This window comes from Mustela nigripes, chromosome 12 (genome assembly GCF_022355385.1).
Source record: "Mustela nigripes isolate SB6536 chromosome 12, MUSNIG.SB6536, whole genome shotgun sequence".
NCBI classification, from domain to species: domain Eukaryota; kingdom Metazoa; phylum Chordata; class Mammalia; order Carnivora; family Mustelidae; genus Mustela; species Mustela nigripes.
In genome coordinates, this window is record NC_081568.1 from 89995844 (window position 1) to 90014974 (window position 19131).

The window sequence follows — 19131 nt, forward strand, 5'->3', positions numbered from 1 at the left end:
AAGTCAGTTTTTGAGTTGTTTAGTGCCGCCATCTTGGGCTCTCCATCACATCTGTGTCACCGATCAGGAAACTGTGCTTGATTTGAATTAGATTTTTTTGTTTTTAAATTGATAATTGCAGCATGGCATGTTGTTAGGTTGTGTGCGGTATTTATCAGACTTAGGAAAGGTGAAAGTTAGGTGTTTGGAGGCAATGATTAACTCATCCGTTTTACCAAGGGGACACATAATCAGCTATTAGTTACTCTGCATTTAGCCAATATAATGGGTTTAGTCAACCAGTGAATACTTTGTTATGCGAGTGTTAAATGTTAACACTTTTGCATTTTTAGACTTAGCTTAAAAAAATTAATAATACAGAAAAACCTCTCATAACCCTTACCACCCTTTCAGCCATAACATTACATTGCCTTGGTATCTGCCTTTTAATTTCCCCAGGGGTTCTTTTTATTTAGGAAAAGGGTGAAAGATGTATTTGTGTAAGTACTACACCAGTGCTTCTGTTAAATCCTTTTCAACAAAGAATATGTTACTTGAGCGCCTCATGCACAGGGTGCATATTTTTCTGAAAAGAATGTACCCTGAAAGAAGTAGTTTTTAGTGTGTGTTTATTTCATGTCTGCCAGTTTGTTTTTGCTTAGAAATTTTCTAATGCTTTGCATTTGTTGCCATTTTTCGGTTAACTGAATGTATGTATGTATGTATGTATGTATGTATGTATATACACACGCATACACACACACAAAATAGCCAAACTTTAGAAATTCTTTGTGTATTTTAAAGCAGTTGTCTTTTCAGTCTGGTGTCACACATCTCCTAGTCCCCTTTAAAATGCTGCGGAGGATCCAACTTTAGATAGGAAAATCAGTTTTCAGGGAAAGTTCATTTTAGAATATCAGTGATGGAGTAAATATTTGCTTTCTAGAAACTTTAATCTTGTTAATGTGAGATTAATGTAGATGATATGAATATGTGTTCATGGGTGAGAAATTTGCCCCTTAAGTGTTTCTCTGCTGAGTCTAACTCACTACTGACCAGGTGCAAGTAATGCCATTGAAAAATGATTTGATGAAGAGTATTTTTTTTTTCCATTTCTTAGCAACACATTATAATTGCAGTTTTTGGTCTTTCTGATTCATTTTTAATGATTGAGGATCCCACATCTCCTTTGCTTATGAGGATTATGCCTATTACTATTTGAAATTAAAGCTGAGAAAAAAAAAACCTATTCACCAAATAACAGTAATAAAGTTGTTAACATACCTTTAATAATAAAGAATATACCTTTATGAACAAAATAACTGTAGCCCACAAGCAAAAGATATTTTAGTGGAAGAGGTGTCTTTGTATTACATTTTTTGAAAATCTTCATAATGTCTGTCTTTGTGGAAAGAGCTGGATTTTCCTGTCCCTGTGTTCATTTTGTTGTGATATCACACATCCTGTAGCCTCTGGAAAATTAAATGTACGCTTGGGAGGGAGAGTTTAAAAGGTCAGTGACATCTAGGTAGAATTATGGGGAAAAAATGATCTTTAAGAACCCATGAAAGAGTTTTGGGGATCCTGTGGGTATATCCTGACCACATTTTGAGAATCGCTGCATTATAACATTGTAGAAATGTGTATGGGTACTAAAACAAAATAAATCTCTCCCCTATTGTTTTCTGGTTTCTCTGTGTATAAAGTAATACTCATGCACAAAATTAACTGTGTGCTGGTGGAACTTCATTGAAAAATGGGGAAGGAAAGCTGAATTAAACAAAGGTGTAACTGACTCTGAAGATGTTTGGTTTTGTTGTCAAACAGCAGTGATCCCTCTAGTGTCATCCGGCTCACTTACCTCAGACATTTTCAGTGGCCACGCTTCTGTCACAAGCCATTTCTCACGCGAGACCTCCAGCCCCCCTCCAAGATTCCAGTAGCAAAGATTAAAAAAAAAAAAAAGTGTTGTACATGAAGGGAATGTGTCCTACACCCCTCCTCTGTTCTCCAGCTGGGAAGGGAAGGAAAGAGAAATAAAATTTAATGAGCACTTTTACTATGTGCCAGGTGCTTTACATCTGTTAATTCATTTAAATCCTCAAAACAACCCGAGGAGGTGTTTCTAGCCACATTTTGCAAATGAATAGAGGAAGACTCAGAGAGGTTAAATAACGTGTCCAGAGCACACAGCATTTAAGTGAGAGAGCTTGGCGGGAATCAAAATGCCTCTAACTACCAAAGCTTCTACAGTGCCGTGCCTTGATTTTTGCTTTGTTTTTCTTTGGTCCGGAGATTGAGAATGTGGATACAAATGTTTTTTGGGGCTCACTGATAAAACCTGATGGTGATGAGACAATTTGCCCTGTGAGGTTTGCTCTTATGGGATAACTGTCTTTGACAGATTGTATTTTGGAAAGTCAAGTAAATACGTTTAAGATAAAAAGCATTTAAAAAGTTCATGTATTTTTTTTACATATTTTTACATAAGAAAAGGTTTATGTAATTTTTTTCAGTTTTAGTTCTTTGAAAATTAATTGCCCATGTTTTACTACAAAGTGCAGAATTGCCCCTTTCTTTGTCTTCAGTTCTGTCATACAGAACAGTTAACTATACCAGAAAGAGATTTTGTATTTGTGAATCTACAACAGTGGGTCATCAAAGTTTACCTGAACTCCAGAAAGGCAAAATCCATTTTTAGGAGCATTATTTTGTTTCAGAAACCCAAGAGACAAAATCAGCTGTGGGTAGGGAGTAAGGGCTGGAGGAAAGATGGCTTATGTAGCTGTCTAGGCAGTTGAGGGAGGAGTATTCTTGTTTCCTCTGTGGGTGCTCTGGCATGATTTAGTACCAGCTGAGAGTAAGTTGGGATTTCAAAGGTTTCTCAAATCAGGAGGACCACACAATCCTAAAAGGAGGCCTGATGAAATTCCTGCATACTGACTTAGTATTGCATAGTCTTATAAAATAACATACCAGCTCTTACTTATGTGTATGTAATTTTCCTTTATTTAAAGTGAAGTCAATCACCTCTAGCAACATCACATATCCTAATCTAAAGGTAAAATGGGGGAGCCCCCATACAAATAACCCCAGAGTATTGAATAACTGCCACAAAACTAGTCAAATTAGAGGTACAGCTGGCCTGAGGGCAAAGAATTTTCTATGAAAAAGACTAACTGTATGGGAGAGGAGATCTTGTGATGGCTGACAGTGGAAAAAAGTAACAAAAAGCCCACTTAAAAAAATACTGTCTCCTGCAGATGCCTGTTATAGGGAGTGTTGCCCCCGTCACTTGGTAACACCAGATGGTCAGCTGATTAGGGTGGCAAGGTAGAACTTAAGACATTAGAAAATCTTTCTAAGAAAAATGGTTGGAATTTTTAAAGGAGTTTGGATACTTGAAAGATGTCTAGAATTGCTTAGAAAATGAACATTCATGAAATATCTTAATCTTTGGGGTGCCTGGGTGACTCAGTGGGTTAAGCCTCTGCCTTTGGCTCAGGTCATGATCCCAGGGTCCTGGGATCCAGCCACATCGGGCTCTCTGTGCAGTGGGGAGGCTACTTCCCCCTTTCTCTATGCCTGCCTCTCTGCCTAGTTGTGATCTCTCTCTCTCTGTCAAATAAATAAGTAAAATCTTTAAAAAATTTTTAATCTTTGATGATATCAGATTGTTACTCTGTAAAACGTGTATATGTTTATATGTGTGCTCACACATATCCCCTTGAATTAAATTGGCAGTCACAATATTCTATAATTTACTTTTTAAAAGACTGTATGAGATTAATAAATATTTGTTGTAATGAAGCTGAATAATAACTTTTACCTTTGGCATCATTTCATGATAGCAGCATTCAATATAGTTTACTTCTTTCTAACTTAACATCTGAAACAGTTTTTCTGTAAAACTGTGTGAAGGATTCATCACTTTTCTTTTTTTCTTCTTTTTCTTTTTTTTAAAGATTATTTATTTATTTATTTATTTGACAGAGAGCAATCACAAATAGATGGAGAGGCAGGCAGAGAGAGAGAGAGGGAGGCAGGCTCTCTGCTCAGCAGAGAGCCCGATGCGGGACTCGATCCCAGGACTCTGAGATCATAACCTGAGCCGAAGGCAGCTGCTTAACCCACTGAGCCACCCAGGTGCCCCATAAGGGGCTCTTCTTTGGTAGTTAAATCAGCCTGTTTTGAAGCACCTGTTAAGTTATCCCCTTACAGACTAAATACTAACTAGTCTGGATCTTGGATCTTCAATTGTCTTGACTTTGCCTGTGATTGGAGAAGTTCTCCAATATTACTTTCATGGAGAGACAAAGATGTTGACTTTGGTGGACTAGGAAAGATGATAAGCTGGGAAGGATCAATTTTATAAATGGTCAATTTATGATAAATCTTTCCCCATAGCGATTACTGGTTTCTTTGTACACTATATGTATGTTACGGGTGGAAAATACTGAGATCCCTTGCACTAAACGTACAGAATATACTTGAGAACTTTTTGAATTGTCTTGTACGATCCACTGTTTGTTTTATCTATCTTAATCTGTGCCTGTCCTGTGGATTTTAAATTACTGTATGCTTATAGTACATCTGGTATATAACAAGGTAAGTTTCCCTTATTATTCTTCACCTTTGAAATTTTCTTGGGTGTTTACTCTTTCTGCGACATTCCTTATGGGGAAAAAATCATTAAAAATTTTTAAAAATACGATTTTAGCATCACTGTGTATCTTTAATTCTTGTTTTCAAAAAAGTTCTTGACTGAAAGAGGTAAAGGAGACTGGAATACTCATTCTGAAACAGATAATCCCTTTGTAAGAAAAACAAAATATATCATATTACAATAAATTTCTTGTCATGAAGTTTAATAGTAACTTTAGGGATTGTTCTTTTTAAATTTATTTATTTGGTAATGATTATTACCACGTTTCTCTTTCCACTATGTTACTATATATGAATTATTAGGATGAAATTATATTACTCTGAAAGATTTTTTTGAGTAGTGAGTACTCTCTGGCCTGATTATCATCCCTTGAGGAAGATAGTAAGTAGGGTTCAGGTGCCCCCCCCCCCCCCCCCACCTGTGAATCTTAGGCATCATCTGGCTGTCATTGTCATGTTCTATGTCTGCCATCCCTCTCAGGTTCCAAACCCACATGGTAAAAATCTTTCTCTTTGTGAATGAAGATGGTGACCTACTCAGTGAACTTTAGTCAAGTAGCATAGATAGTGGAAAGCTGAAAGAGAGCCAGAGGCTTCCTTTTGGAGCTTAGGTTTCTGTCAGGTACCCAAAATCTTGAGGTAGATCAGTGTCCAGAAGTTTCCCCAAGTGATCTCCTTTAGTCCTTACCTCTGAATTTGGCTATCAGAGAAAGAGGTGAAACTAAGGGGAAGTCCCTCCCCCCTCCCCCAAATTTAGGATTAGCTTTCTAAATATTTATAGAAACGTAAAGAGGAAGTTTTGTCCACTGGCCACACAGGCCAGGACTGACTGCTGGCAGTGTGGTGGGAGGCAATTTTTAGAAGTCTGTGAGCTCTTTCTATGGCTATCCAAGGGTTGGGGGCGGGGGAGGTTGTTGCGTGTGCGGGGTGAATGTCCCGTGTCTGGACCATTATAAGCAGTGGCCAAATGGCTTGTTGGTCAGGGAGGATGTGGAGGATTTGTGTGTTGTTCTAAGTTTAAGTTGCGAAGCCCCTTTCCATTTGGCGATTTTGTATACTCGTGTGCGTGCGTATTTGCATTGCTGTGTGTGAACCTATTTAACAAACTTACATGTGTTTCAGCTTATTGTGAGTTACTTAGACTGTGGTATGTATGAGATCTGATGGGCTTTGCAGTTCCACCAGTAGACATTGCTAATGGACATTGCTGTATTGGGACATATGTCATGCATGTTACATAAAGGATTATTAAATAAACAAATTTATCCTATCAATGTGTGTGAAAAATCCACCCCAGAGTTGAATTTTTGGTTGGAGGATGCTTGTGTCTGCCTGGAATAAAGGTGGAGGGAAGGGAGAGTTTGTTCAGTAGAAAACCAAGCTGGCCTACTCTACTTGGAAAAGTTTAAAAAAGAAAAGGAAGAAAACCACTGATTTTTGTCTGGTATACCACAGTTTGGAGTAATTATGGCTTATTAGTGCTGTGAACTAACAACTTCCTGTAGGTGTGATGGCGGTATATTGCTATAAGTGGTTTTGTATGGCTATGTCAAATACTTCAGCATGTCTGTTGAATACCATTTCTTTTTTTACCTGTAAGATGTGGAGAAGGGGAGGTGCGGAGGATGTTTGAGTGGCCTGAATGTTTTTACTTGAAAATAAAAACTGTCATTTTTTTTTCTTGGAGCTGTCAAGTACTACGCATTTCAAAGAATTAGAAATCCTTTATAGCATCTGAAGGCAGCAGCTAAACTCTCTCTTCCCTTTCTCTCACATAGGTTTCCACTTGAGTGGCACAGTGACAGAACCTGCAATACAATCGGAGCCAGAAACTGTTTGCAACGTGGCCATCAGCTTTGATCGTTGCAAGATTACCTCAGTGACCTGCAGCTGTGGAAACAAGGACATATTTTATTGTGCTCATGTTGTGGCACTGTCTTTATACCGCATCCGCAAGCCAGATCAGGTCAAACTGCATCTTCCCATTTCAGAGACTCTCTTTCAAATGAATAGAGACCAACTACAGAAGTTTGTACAGTATTTGATCACAGTGCACCACACAGAAGTTTTGCCAACTGCTCAGAAATTAGCAGATGAAATTCTTTCCCAGAATTCAGAAATCAACCAAGTTCACGGTAAGTTATAGACATTCATTCTGTAGAGTTCTTCTCTTATTCTGTTTCATTTATAAATTCAGTTCTTCTGCATAAAAATGAATTAAATGTGATTTTAGGTCATCAGCATTGCTCTTAAGTAGCCAAGAGAGATTTAAAAAAAAAATTAAATTATTTTTATTACTGAAGTAAAGTTGACATGCTTAGATTTTTAAGTTTAGTTTTGCATCCTAAAATATTTCTTTTGAAGTGTTTTGTGTATTCTACTAGATACCAAGCCTTTTGTGCTCAGAAAATTTCTCATTTATTGAAATTTGTCTCTTACACTTTTTCATTTAGGAGAATTTCATCAGATACTAGATACTCATTACAGAAAACACAGACTTAGTCATTTAATTCACTTTTGTCAGCTTTTATCAGTAAACTGACTTGCACATACTCCCAATTTTTTTTTCCTTTTCTTTTAAATTTTATTTTCTAAAGCTGGACATCTCTCTCTCTCTCTCTTTTTTTCCCTTTCCTTCTTTCCTTCCTTCCTCTCTCACTCTTTCTCTTTTCTCTCCCTTCCCTCCCTTCCTCCCTCTGTTCCTTCCATCCTTTTTTTTTAGTTGGCGGCGGCGGGGGCGGGATGGGGGGAGTGTTAGGCCGAGATAGAGGGAGAGACTCTTAAGTACTTGACTACATGCCCAGCACACAGCCTGACCTGGGGCTTGATCTCACAACCCTGAGATCATGCTCTTAGTTGAAATCAAGAGTCAGACACTTAACTAAGCCACCTAGGCACTCCCAAAGCAGGACATTTCTGACAGGATGCCTCATAGTAAGAAAATAACTTATAATTATTCTTAGAAAAATATTACAACTTGTTCAGAGAGAATTTAGGAAATGACCATCATTGTGTATAAGAAATCTCAAAAATTTTTTTTTTGGATTTTTATACGTGGAACGTTATCTCATTTATTTGTAAACACATTTATCAGCTGCTTATTTTGTGCATCACAAATATGTTGACTTACAAGAATATATGTGCAATTTGTCAGAACTACACCCACCGCCTATTTCATAGGGTATGTTAACACAGGATAAATAATACAGTTAAATTATAGGTTGCTGTGCTTTAAAAATATTTAGACATAATTTTTAAAATATTCAAAAATATATCAAAGAATGTAACATAGTCTTGACTAAGCAGCTCTTGGGCCTATCATTTTTACATTTCTTTACATTTTACATTTCTTTGGTTATATTGATGAGACCAGTCTCTTAACTCTATTCTTTTAGGTTTCTTCAAAGTCATTAATTTTGGTGAATATAAATGTTTAAGGAAAGTAAGTTTTAAGATTATTTCTTGAAAACTTTTAAAATTGTGAGATAAAACATATAGAAAAGTGCATAAAATATGAATGTGTAGATTAATAAAGTGAACACCAACACACAGGTTCCAAATAGACTATTCCCAGCACTAGAGAGGGTTCTATATAGCCCCTCTCTTTCACAAGCTCCTTTCTCTTCCCCATGGCAGCCACTGCCTGGTTTTTATGGTAATCATCTGTGGTGGTTTGTGTTTTGTTGTTGACATCATTAAATACTAGTTTCAGTTTTATTGACTTTCATTCAAGTCGTGATTGTAAGATTTATGCCAATTATTTCATGTACCTATAGCTCATTCATTTTCATTGTTCTAAAGCAGCACTGTCCAAAAGAAACATAACATGAGCTGCATGTATAGTTTAAAATGTTCCCATAGTTGGGACGCCTGGGTGGCTCAGTTGGTTGAGCAGCTGCCTTCGGCTCAGGTCATGATCCCAGCGTCCTGGGATGGAGTCCCACATCGGGGTCCTTGCTCAGCGGGGAGCCTGCTTCTCCCTCTGCCTCTGCCTGCCATTCTGTCTGCCTGTGCTCGCTCTCTCTCCCTCTCTCTCTCTGATAAATAAATAAAATCTTTAAAAAAAAAAAAAAATAAAATAAAATGTTCCCATAGCCTATTTAAAAAGAAACAAGTAAACTAATGTTTTATTTATCTGAGTATTCATAAATAACAATTCAGCAAAAAGTTGACGTATTTTACTCTTTTTTCATAGTAAGTCTCTGAAGTCTGCTGTCTTGTCTGTATATCTCAAACCACAGCATCTTCACAATGCAAGGGCTTAATAGCCACATGTGGCTAGCTATTAACATTGATGTACCTTATCGTACAGTACAACTCTAGAATATTCTAGCGATGAAAATATCACTGTTTGTCCGTTCCACTGTTTTTGGATCTTGTTTTGAATAGAGCAGCTATTGCAGGCATTATTTTACAAATCTGGTTCTCTAAGATACTTTTAAAATGGTTTTTATGTCAGAGGAACACCCATATAGCCATATTTTTTCTAGTACTCCCCATATTAGGCTCAGCTTTATTAACGTGTGTAAAGGATTTTAGTTAGTAGAGTCTGCCATTGTTAAATAACAGTATTATAACCATCTGTGGCACTGAAGTACTTTTGACCCACCAAAAGCACATGCACTTAAGGACTTTTTCAAGTAATACTCTGTTCTGTCTTATCTCCTGCCTCAGTCTTTTGCTTTTTGAAAATTCAGGCTAGTTTACAGTCATCTCAGAGATTTCTCAGGAGCCTGTGGCTTCTTATTAAATTATTCAGTGGAAGTGAAATAGCATATACCATTTCTTCAAACATTTATATGTATTCTTTCTTCCTCCCCCCCCCCGAATTTATATATTCAATTAGCGTTACATTATTCTCTGAGTTTTAGAGAATAATGAGGTCCACATCAACAATCAGTTGTTTGTTTTGCATGTGTCTTCCTTATTTTGAAGAACAGCAGCATCCAGAATTTCTTATCTACAGCTTCAGAAATTCACTTCCATGTTGAAGTAGTAAGACTGACAAATCAATGTCATCTAAAGTTGGTTGTGAGAAGGTGTTCATGTGACATTGTATTTCTTTCACAGTTTCTAAAATTAGAAGAAAAAGTTATCTAAGGAAATAGCAAGGACAGAATGCAGGTTGGCTTTAGGCTTAATGTGATTTTCAAATAACTTTTGTATGAGAGCAGCTTCACAAGAGCAGTGAACTTGAACGGTTTATCCTACCAGCTTCTTCGGCATTTAATTTATCACCGGATTTGCTCCTAGCCTGGAAATGGGCCAATTACATGAGCCACTTCTTGCTTTCCATTGTAGTGTAACAAGTGGTAAAAGTAGAGAGGTAGGAAGCAGGTCATGACCTTAAGTAACAAAATGGAGAGTCTGCTCCTTGGAGGGTCTTATTTTAACTCTTAGACTGATGACTTACTAGAGGGTAGGATTAAAAATATTCTTCAGTTATTTGACCATATGATCCCACCTGCCTCCAAACACCTCCAAAGCATTCTCCACAAACTGTAAAAGCAGTACTTTTTAGTATGATCTTTTGGTTGTGTTTTTTCTTTGAGAAGAAAGATGTCTTGAACACAAAGATTTTGGTTAAGAGGTAAGTTTTATTTTAAGGAGAAGCATCACTTTTACTTGGCTAGATAAATAGAGTCAGAATAGGATTTAGATTCAGTTATCTTAAAAGGTATCTTAAAGCTAAAGAAGTTAAGCTTATCCAAGTCCTTTTTAGAAGAAAATCATTAATTTGTAAGTAATTACAAACTACGTTGATAGTTGGATATTTGTTTTACTTGTGAAAATATCCTAATGCTTCTTAAAATTCTGTTGGTTGCTTTTCCTTTTTACAGTTGACCCTTGAACAACATGAACTGCACAAGTCCACTTACACCTTTTTTCCCCCCCAGTAAATATATGTATCATACTGTAAATGTATTTTCTGTTAAAATTTTCTTTTCTCTGGCTTTCTTTATGGTAAGGGTATAGTATATAATACATATATAAAAATGCATGTTGATACTGTTGACATTATTGGTAAGGCTCTCAACAGTAGGCTCTTAGTTAGATTTTGGGGCAGTCAAAGGCTATATGTGGATTTTTGACAGCATGGGGGGTTGGCACTGTAGGGTTACTGTATTTTGAAATATTTTATTTTTACAAGAATTTTATCCTGAGGAATTAAAAGCTTTTTTAAGAAAATATCAGGCACATTATTCCTAATAATTTCTTTTTCAGCTTGGTATTAGAAATTTATAATTGTAGTAGTTTCAAGAGAAACAAACAGAGGAGAATGGGTTAGTGATATCCAAGGTCACAGATTCAGTGAAGATAGTTGAAATATAGCCGTAGTTATTGTAGTAGTAAAGTCCTTTTCAGTAGACTTTTCTTTTGCATTTCTTTGTGTTTTCATAAAATTTCCCTCACATGATTTTGATTAGATTATAAAACTAACTACTATAGGCTAAATAGTGGCTATAAGATAGTTGATGTTAATGGCCCTCCAAGGAGATTGCTGGTTGTAGTTCTGCATTTTTTGTTTGTTTGTTTGTTTTCCAGCAAAATTGTTTGCTTTTAGTTTTATATTCTAATAAAACTTCCCAGCTTCCACAGCCTTAAAAAAGATGCTGGTGTCTTTGCTAAGTACTTTTCGAGAAATTTACTGATTTCCACGTGCTAGTCCATCCTCTTAGTTAACCCTGCCTCTTCTGGTCCTTTATGTTTCCTATTAAAGGAGACGTATTATATAGGTTGCTAAATCAAGGACAGAACATTGAACTTAAAATCTGAAGCCCTAGAATCTATTTTTGTTTCTACTCTGTATTACCTGAGTGACATTGGGTGAAACTCATTTTTTTCCCTCATTTAAAATGGTCATGATCTTCTCTAACAGCATTGGGAGAATTTTAATAAGATATACATATATAACAATAATAATAATAATAATACAATAAAACTGAGTTTACTTCATGTTTAAGGTAACCAGAAGTACTCATAGAAGAGAGAAGAAACCAGTTGGGGGATGAGTGATATCAGAGTTGGTGGTCATCTTCCTTTCCTCTAACTTTTGGCATGTATTTCTTCTCCTTTTTCTCCTGGGCACTCTGGTTTCAGGGCCGCCCCACCGCAGTGAGCTAGGCTGTACTGGGCACATTCCCACAAAGGACAGACTGAGGGGCTTTCCTTGTCCAGTGTCCAGTGTATAATGTCCAATGACCAGCTGGCATTGTTCCAGACTCGGAACAGTAGTGGGGCCGGGGGTCATTTCATTGACCCTTTCACTTCTAGAGCTTGGGCCAGTCCCAAATGTTGGCTAGACTCCTCCCTGACTTCAGTGTCATGTGCCCAGAAACACCATTTCAGTCACAGAAGTGAAAGCAATATATCCATGTGTCAGATGCAGTTGACACAAGGCATGTAAGATCTCTTCCACCTCTGATTCTATGACTGTGGTGGTGATACTTTTGCAGAGATGCATGAGGCACTTGTATCATGTTGCATATGTGCACCTCCTGTAGTTCTACCCAGGTGTACACTTCTGTGTTGTTGGTCTTTGATGAGACATTTCAATTGTTGGAGTGTGGTTCTAATAAAACCAACAGCACAAATTCCATTCATGCCTGCTACTCCTGCTTAACTTAACTTCAAAATGCCTCTGTGTTCCAGCCATCTTCTGTATCAGTCCATTCAGGCTCTCTTAGAGATTCCAAACAAACAAGCAGACCCATTCAGCAATCCTGTGTTCGTTGTGTGCCTTATTTTTAGTTGATTGTAAACTCCATCAGGGCTGAAACTATGACTTGTGTATCTTGGTACCCTCCCTGAGGACAGTACTTAAGAAGCTGTAGGTGCTCAGAATTTGTTAAACAAAATGTAACACTCATTTTTCATTCCATTTTGTTCTTAGTGGGAACTTGGAGATTTATTTTTGTACACATGCATGTTTCGAATCTAGCAGTAAGTGACAGTTGGAGTTGTTTGATGGAGGCCTTATGCCACATCTTTCTTCCTTTTGTTTCCCTGTGGATGGTCATGTTCAGTGTAATTGGGCTTGCATTAGCAACCGGTTTTTACAAGTATCCTAGGGAGATAATTTGGTCATTATAAGCATATTCTTTCTATCATACAATAGTCAGGCATTGACAGTTGGTGAAACAAAGGTAAGATCTACTGGTGATTAATACAATTTGCAAATACAATCTATAGGAGAGAATTGAATTTGCTGTCCTAAAGTGCACCAGTGTGGAACTTAGAGAAAATTTAAATTAATTTTAAAAAGTATGTTGAAAAAATGTATAGTAGTACAGAATTATATGAAGATAAAAAGACAAATCCTCATTGGCTCCTTCTCCTAACAGCTCCCTCCCTTAGTTTCCAACAGCTCTATTACCCCTCAAAGCAACTGCTGTTGACAGTGCGGTTTGTATTCTTTGAGACAGCTTTCTTCATGCACACACATACATAGTTTTAAAAAAACAATTAAAAATATTTTTTCTGCATTTTGCTTTTTTCTCTTAATAGCTGATGGATAGCTTATGTTATTTCAAACATGTTTTAAATGTATATAGTATTCCATAGTATGGGTATATTTAACCATTAACCTACTGAATGATTTTGAAGTTGTTTCTGTTTTCTCCCTACTATATACAGGACAGCTGTGACTTTCCTCTATGCGTGTGCATGTGTGTGTGTTTGTGAATTCATGCAAGTAATTTTGGATAATAGATTCTTAGTAGTAGAAATGCCAGAACAAGTGGTACATGCATTTTTGAGTAATTATTACCCAATTTCCCTCCAGAAATTACTAGGTTTAACTTTACATTTTAATGAAAACTAGATGTTTCTCTAACATAGTTTAATTTTTTTTCCTTTTTTATACAAAATGAATACACAATCATGTATACATGATGGTCTTTACATGAAAAAACCCTTCACTTCAGCAAAAGAGAAGTGATCTTAGAACTTAAGTGTCTTAATTTGGAGGAATCACGTCTCTAGTCCATGAGGAATTTGCTAGGGTAACACAGAGATAACCACTTTACTTTTAGCCCAATACCCTTTATTCTTTCTCCTTTCTCCTCCAAATCTTGCCTTCCCTCACACACTGTAGTCATCTCTGACACTCCTCACTTTAATGCTTTACAGAGGATCGCTACCAGCTGTGATCAGGTTTCTCACCAGTCCTCTGTCCCTTAACTGACCTATGTCTGTCCATATTGGCTCCATGAGCTTGTTCCCATCTCCCCCACAAATGGGTCTCTCATACCTCTCACTCAGAGACTCTTAAGAGTGTTGATGAGCTTAGAAGTTAGCCTGAGTGAGAATACCTTTGCTCTTCAGCTCTCTTAATGGGGGCAAGTAACTGAATCTCTTCAGGCCTCAGTTATTTTATTTGTAAAATATGGACAATAAAGAATGTGCCTTTCATAAGGTCAGGAGGGCTAAAGAAGTAAATCTGAATTGCTGTTATCACTGTCATTGTGATGAGTCAGTTGACAGGAGTCTTCAGGGCAGTGGTAGATCTTTGAGGAAAATATTTATAAGCCATTTTTTAAAAATAACATCTTTTAAAATCTGAGCAAACTATTCTTGAAGCTTGCAGACATCATAGATTTCTCTCTCTCTCTTTGTGGGGGGGTGGATTTTATGTATTTATTTGACAGAAAGAGAGAGAGAGAGTCCACAAGCAGGCATAGTGGCAGGAAGGAGAGGGAGAAGCAGGCTTCCCCCACTAAGCAGAAAGCCCGATGTGGGGCTCAATCCCAGGACCCTGGGATCATGACCTGAGCCAAAGGCAGATGTTAACCTACTGAGCTACCCAGGCGCCCCAAAAGATTTCTTTTAATAGATCTGAAGAGTTGGGTTATATAAAAATAAGACTTTCTGAGAACTTTGCATTTAAATATTTGTGTTTGTGTACCAAATAATACATTTTTAGCTAAGTTCTAGAAAATGACCTACCTGTTATGCACTCTGTTTACATGCTAAATTTTAAATGAGCATGGAGAGTGTACGAATACTTTGCTGCTTTTCATTCATATAAAATATGTGATTATTTCTATACATGAATAGTTTATTATTGAACTTTAGAGGTAAGTTGAATGATGGTAAGAAATGAAAAATAGGGGCACCTGGGTGGCTCAGTCGTTAAGCATCTGCTTTTGGCTCTGATCATGATCCTGGGGTTCTGGGGTAGAGCCCTACATAGGGTTCCCTGCTTGGTGGGAGACCTGCTTCTCTCTCTCCTGCTCCCCCTGCTTGTGTTCCCTCTCTTGCTCTATCTTTCTCTGTCAAATACATAAATAAAATCTTAAAGGAAAAAAAGAAATGAGAAATAAAGTCAGATGAGAGGAAAATTTTGGAGGAGCTATAAGCCCTGTGGTGGTCTATGTGAATTCCCTTGAGATCTGTGCTGATGATGGTGCAACATACTTAACTTCTTTGGCATTTAGCTGAGGAGGAGGTGGTTTGCTGAGGGAGCACAGCCGGCACATGCCAGCGTTCCCTCTGTCAGTAGCCTCTGGAATAAAGAAAGAAGATGAGTTGCCCTCTAACAGCTCCTGGAGAGGATGTCACACTTCTGTCATCGCAGTAACATTACTGCGACCTGTGACCACAGAGAATGGAAGGTGAGGAAAGATCTGAGTGTTGGAGCTATCAAAATATTGTACATGGAAATGAAGGCATTGGCCACTACTTTGGAGTTAGGGTTTAAGGAAGAATAAAATGTAAATCTCTTTTCAAGTGTGTATTCAGTGCATGTTATTTTTCAACAGTCTTCAAATCCTTGTCCTCTCTAAAGAAAGACTTTTTTTTTGAGTCTGAATCATTGAAGTTTGCTGCCCTGCCTTTTCCCTCTCAGTGCCAGTGATCAAGGTCACGATTTTGCCTTCGGCTTGTTAGATAGGTGTATTGGCAACGTTTCCTAGCTTTAACAGTGGGCTAACTGAAGCTTTAGGAGGTGGCATTCTTCTGGGTCCCCTGAAAGAGGCTGAATGAATCACCTCTACAGTGTAGACATCTCCTGCCTGCATTCTGCCTTTATAGATGGAAATTGATAATTAAATTTTAACCAAAAATAAAAAATGAAAAAACCACAACCAGTCAAAAAAACCCCACCCAATTGTACATAGATATAAATGGTTAGAACATTATTTAGACAACTGTATTGCTAAAGCAGTTAGGTCACAGTTAAGATGAGGAGGTAAACTAAAGCCTTTCATTTCTTTTTTGTTTGAGTTGTTTTCCAGCAGATTAAGAAGAGAAAAGAAAGCATTAAGGTCCCTTTTAGAACCCAAAGCTGTGAATAATTCCACATACCAAACATAGCATAAGCCAGCTGTGAATGTTTCTCAGTTTCTCAATTTAAAATTTGCAAAAGGGTTTGGTGCTGCTTAATACTTAGAAGCAACTTTTTCCTTGACAAGAGACAGATATTTCATTTGGTGCGTCTTAAATATGCTTTATTCATTAGACTGGAGCCTGAATACTTTCCAGTATGAAGATGCACAGTGTGTCACCATGTATAACATCCTCTCCAAATATGGAATCGTTCTCCTACCCCCCTGGCAAAAGATTCTGATTCAGTACTTCTGAAGTGTACCTAGGTATCCATTTTTTTTTTTTTTTTTACAGTGTGCCTCAGATTTTTGATACACTCTTAATTTTGAGAACTCCCAGGGTTAGGGAGTTTTGATATTGAGATAAAGCAAAACTAAATCAGAACCAGATCAACTAACAGAAAGGGAAAATCAAGGACATGGACAGTGTTCCTTCATGTCCATGAATTCTCCTTTTGCTCTCTTCTATATAAGAGGGTAAGTGAAGTTCATACATCCCTAGCTGGGAATGAGAGACAATTAAACTGTTTGACTGATTGATTGATTGATTGATTTTTTTTTTTTTAACCAGATAATTTTACTTTCCCTAAAGGCTTGAAACTTTGAAGAATTAAGCTTTGGTAATAAAATGCTCACAAAGATTAACTATACAGTTGTAAAAGTTACAGCATTTATAATTATAAATATAAATAAGGGTAAAAAGTATGATAGGTTTTAAAACTCTTTAATGGACCATTTAATTTACATACACAGATTCTGGTTCCTGCCCAACTTGGAGAATACTTAATAGCAAATGTATAAACACACGAATGATGTTTTTCTTGCATACCTTTCTCAAAGCTAAATGCTGAGAGCTTTGTCTTTGTTTATAGATAGCCACTAACAAGTAGAAATAAATTTTGCAAATCTACATTTTATGCAAGGCCTAGGCCACCCTTACATGCATGTAATCAAAACATGTTAGGATTCAAATAGCTAAACTTAAGTATTAAAATTTACTAAGTGAATATGCTGTTTTAGGAAGGTTATTATTGTGGACATTTAATTCCCTGGTCTATAATGTATAGTACCACCTATTCCTAAAGTGTTAAGTTGTATTTAGATTAAATTCTGTTTTATTTACCAACTAGTTATCTTTGTATGCATTCTTTAGGATGTTTTCTACACAGTCACAGGAAAAGATTTCTAATCCTTAGCACCTAGTTAATTTTTTAATTCCTACATTATAGAATTTTAGGTTTGAGAAAATGGAGGTCTGGGGAGCTTGGTTTTGTTTGGATGACATGTAGTTTTCCCATCCCAACCTAGAACCAAAGGATTCCAAATTCGAATCCAGGATGAGAAACCCCACACATACTCTCAGCTCACGTGTGTAGGCTTTATCAGATTATTTGCTGTAAAATTTTATCTGTGGGGCATTTTCTCTCCACAGTGCCTCCTCCTTCCCCCATGCTCTTGAAGAAATATGTTAATTCTAACACTGACTTACTATATTCCCCCCACAAAAAACATCAAAACAGAAGAAACCCCTTGGTTTTCTTAAAAACTTGAGAAACATTGTCCATGTATTTATACATTTGCTGTTAGATATCTTCCCACCTGGACAAGAACAAAAATCTCTATGTGTGTAAATTAAATGATCCATTAATGAAATTTAAAAATATGGCACTTTTTAAAACTATTGGGTTTTAAGAAAAAAATGCATTGTATAATTCAAGTCAAATGAAAGTGATTCTTGGACTATTCCTTCTAAAACTTTTTTCTTTTAGCATTAAAAAAATAAGAGTTGAGTATATCCTACAGTTTTGTGAAATATTTGGATGTTGACCCCTTTGCTATTTTAAGCCTAGGAGACTGGAATTTTCTCTAAAATGAATTGAAGTCTTCTTAAAATACTGGGATATTTATGTGGCAAACAGAAAAGTCAAGTCTCACGTGGCTGCAACCCATGCATTGAAGGGTAGCAGGCTTTCTTGTACACCATAGGACAGTCAGTCCCAATCCAAGTCCTTCTGGGATAGGATTCCTTGTAGGTCTTGACCCTCAGTGCCCAATAGAGAACAACTAACAAGTCATGAGTATTGGGGGAAAGAACCACTTTGAGGATTGAAATTGAATTCATTTAGCTCAGTTCATCAGAATGAACACTGAGAGTGGATAATCAGTAGCTTGTCAGAATTTTCCCTAAGAAGAGGTTAAGGAGGCAGGTGTCAGATTTCCCAGGAGGATTTTTAGCAAGATCGTAGGAAAAGCTTAAATATGAAACTTGAGAGCATATGGAGGAGTTGTTTGGAAAGTCTCTTCTGATGCATTTAGGTAAAGAATCCGTAGTTGTCTTTGTGCATTTGCATGTGTGTGTGTCTGTGTGTGTCCCTCTCTAGAATTAAGGGGTTGGGCTGGATTAGGGACTCCCAGTCCCTGTGGAATACAGATATAGCCCCGGTAGTTGACTCTTCACAGCACTGTGTGGCCTTAGATCTTCCTGTGAAAGAGAAACGTGCTACAAATGCTTACAAACATCCCAGTATCCTTCCTTAATTTTATGTTTGATTTAGGGTTAACAACGCCTGCTTCGATACTTTAATGATGCAACATTAGCTCCAAGGTTCTGGGATGTTTTCTTCAGCAGGGGAGAGATCCAGGAGACTGGATTTGGCATTGTGGCTGTGGAGAAGTGACCTATCTTTTATTTTATCCATGAGCTTGTTTCTCCGTCTGTAGAATAGTAGGGATCATGATCTTTACTCACCTCTAGGGGACCTTGTGAGGAGAAAATGAGATATATGTATGTAAAGATGTTTTAGCAGTCACTGCTTTATGATGGGAATCCTTTTTTCGGGAGGAATGTACATAGTTCTCCCCATTTCTGTTACTTGATTTCCTGATAGAGACAAAAATTAGTTAGGTGTCAGAAAGCAGTGGTGAGCAGGGCAGCTATAATCCTCGCTCTCTGGAGCTTTAATATCTACCTACTTGCCTAGTACCTACTTGGAACAACCTTTTCTGCCTTACTTTTGGAAGAATGAGTCTCTCCATCTCTTCCTCATAGGTCACTCATTCCCACTGCCCTCCTCACTCAGTTTCTGTCCCAGTCTTTAAATGTTGGCTTTCCTTAAGTTCTGTCTTAGGTACTCTTCTCCTTTAGAGCCTCCTGTAAATA

General features: G+C 37.2%; 1 protein-coding gene across 1 annotated transcript in view; it reads left to right on the forward strand.

Annotated features, from left to right (window-relative positions):
- Positions 1–19131, forward strand: part of ZSWIM6 (zinc finger SWIM-type containing 6) — a 192644-nt gene that overhangs the window by 117086 nt on the left and 56427 nt on the right. Inside the window, exon 3 of the mRNA XM_059417938.1 lies at positions 6423–6779. Coding sequence (XP_059273921.1) covers positions 6423–6779 — 357 coding nt within the window. The remainder of the gene's footprint in view (positions 1–6422; positions 6780–19131) is intronic.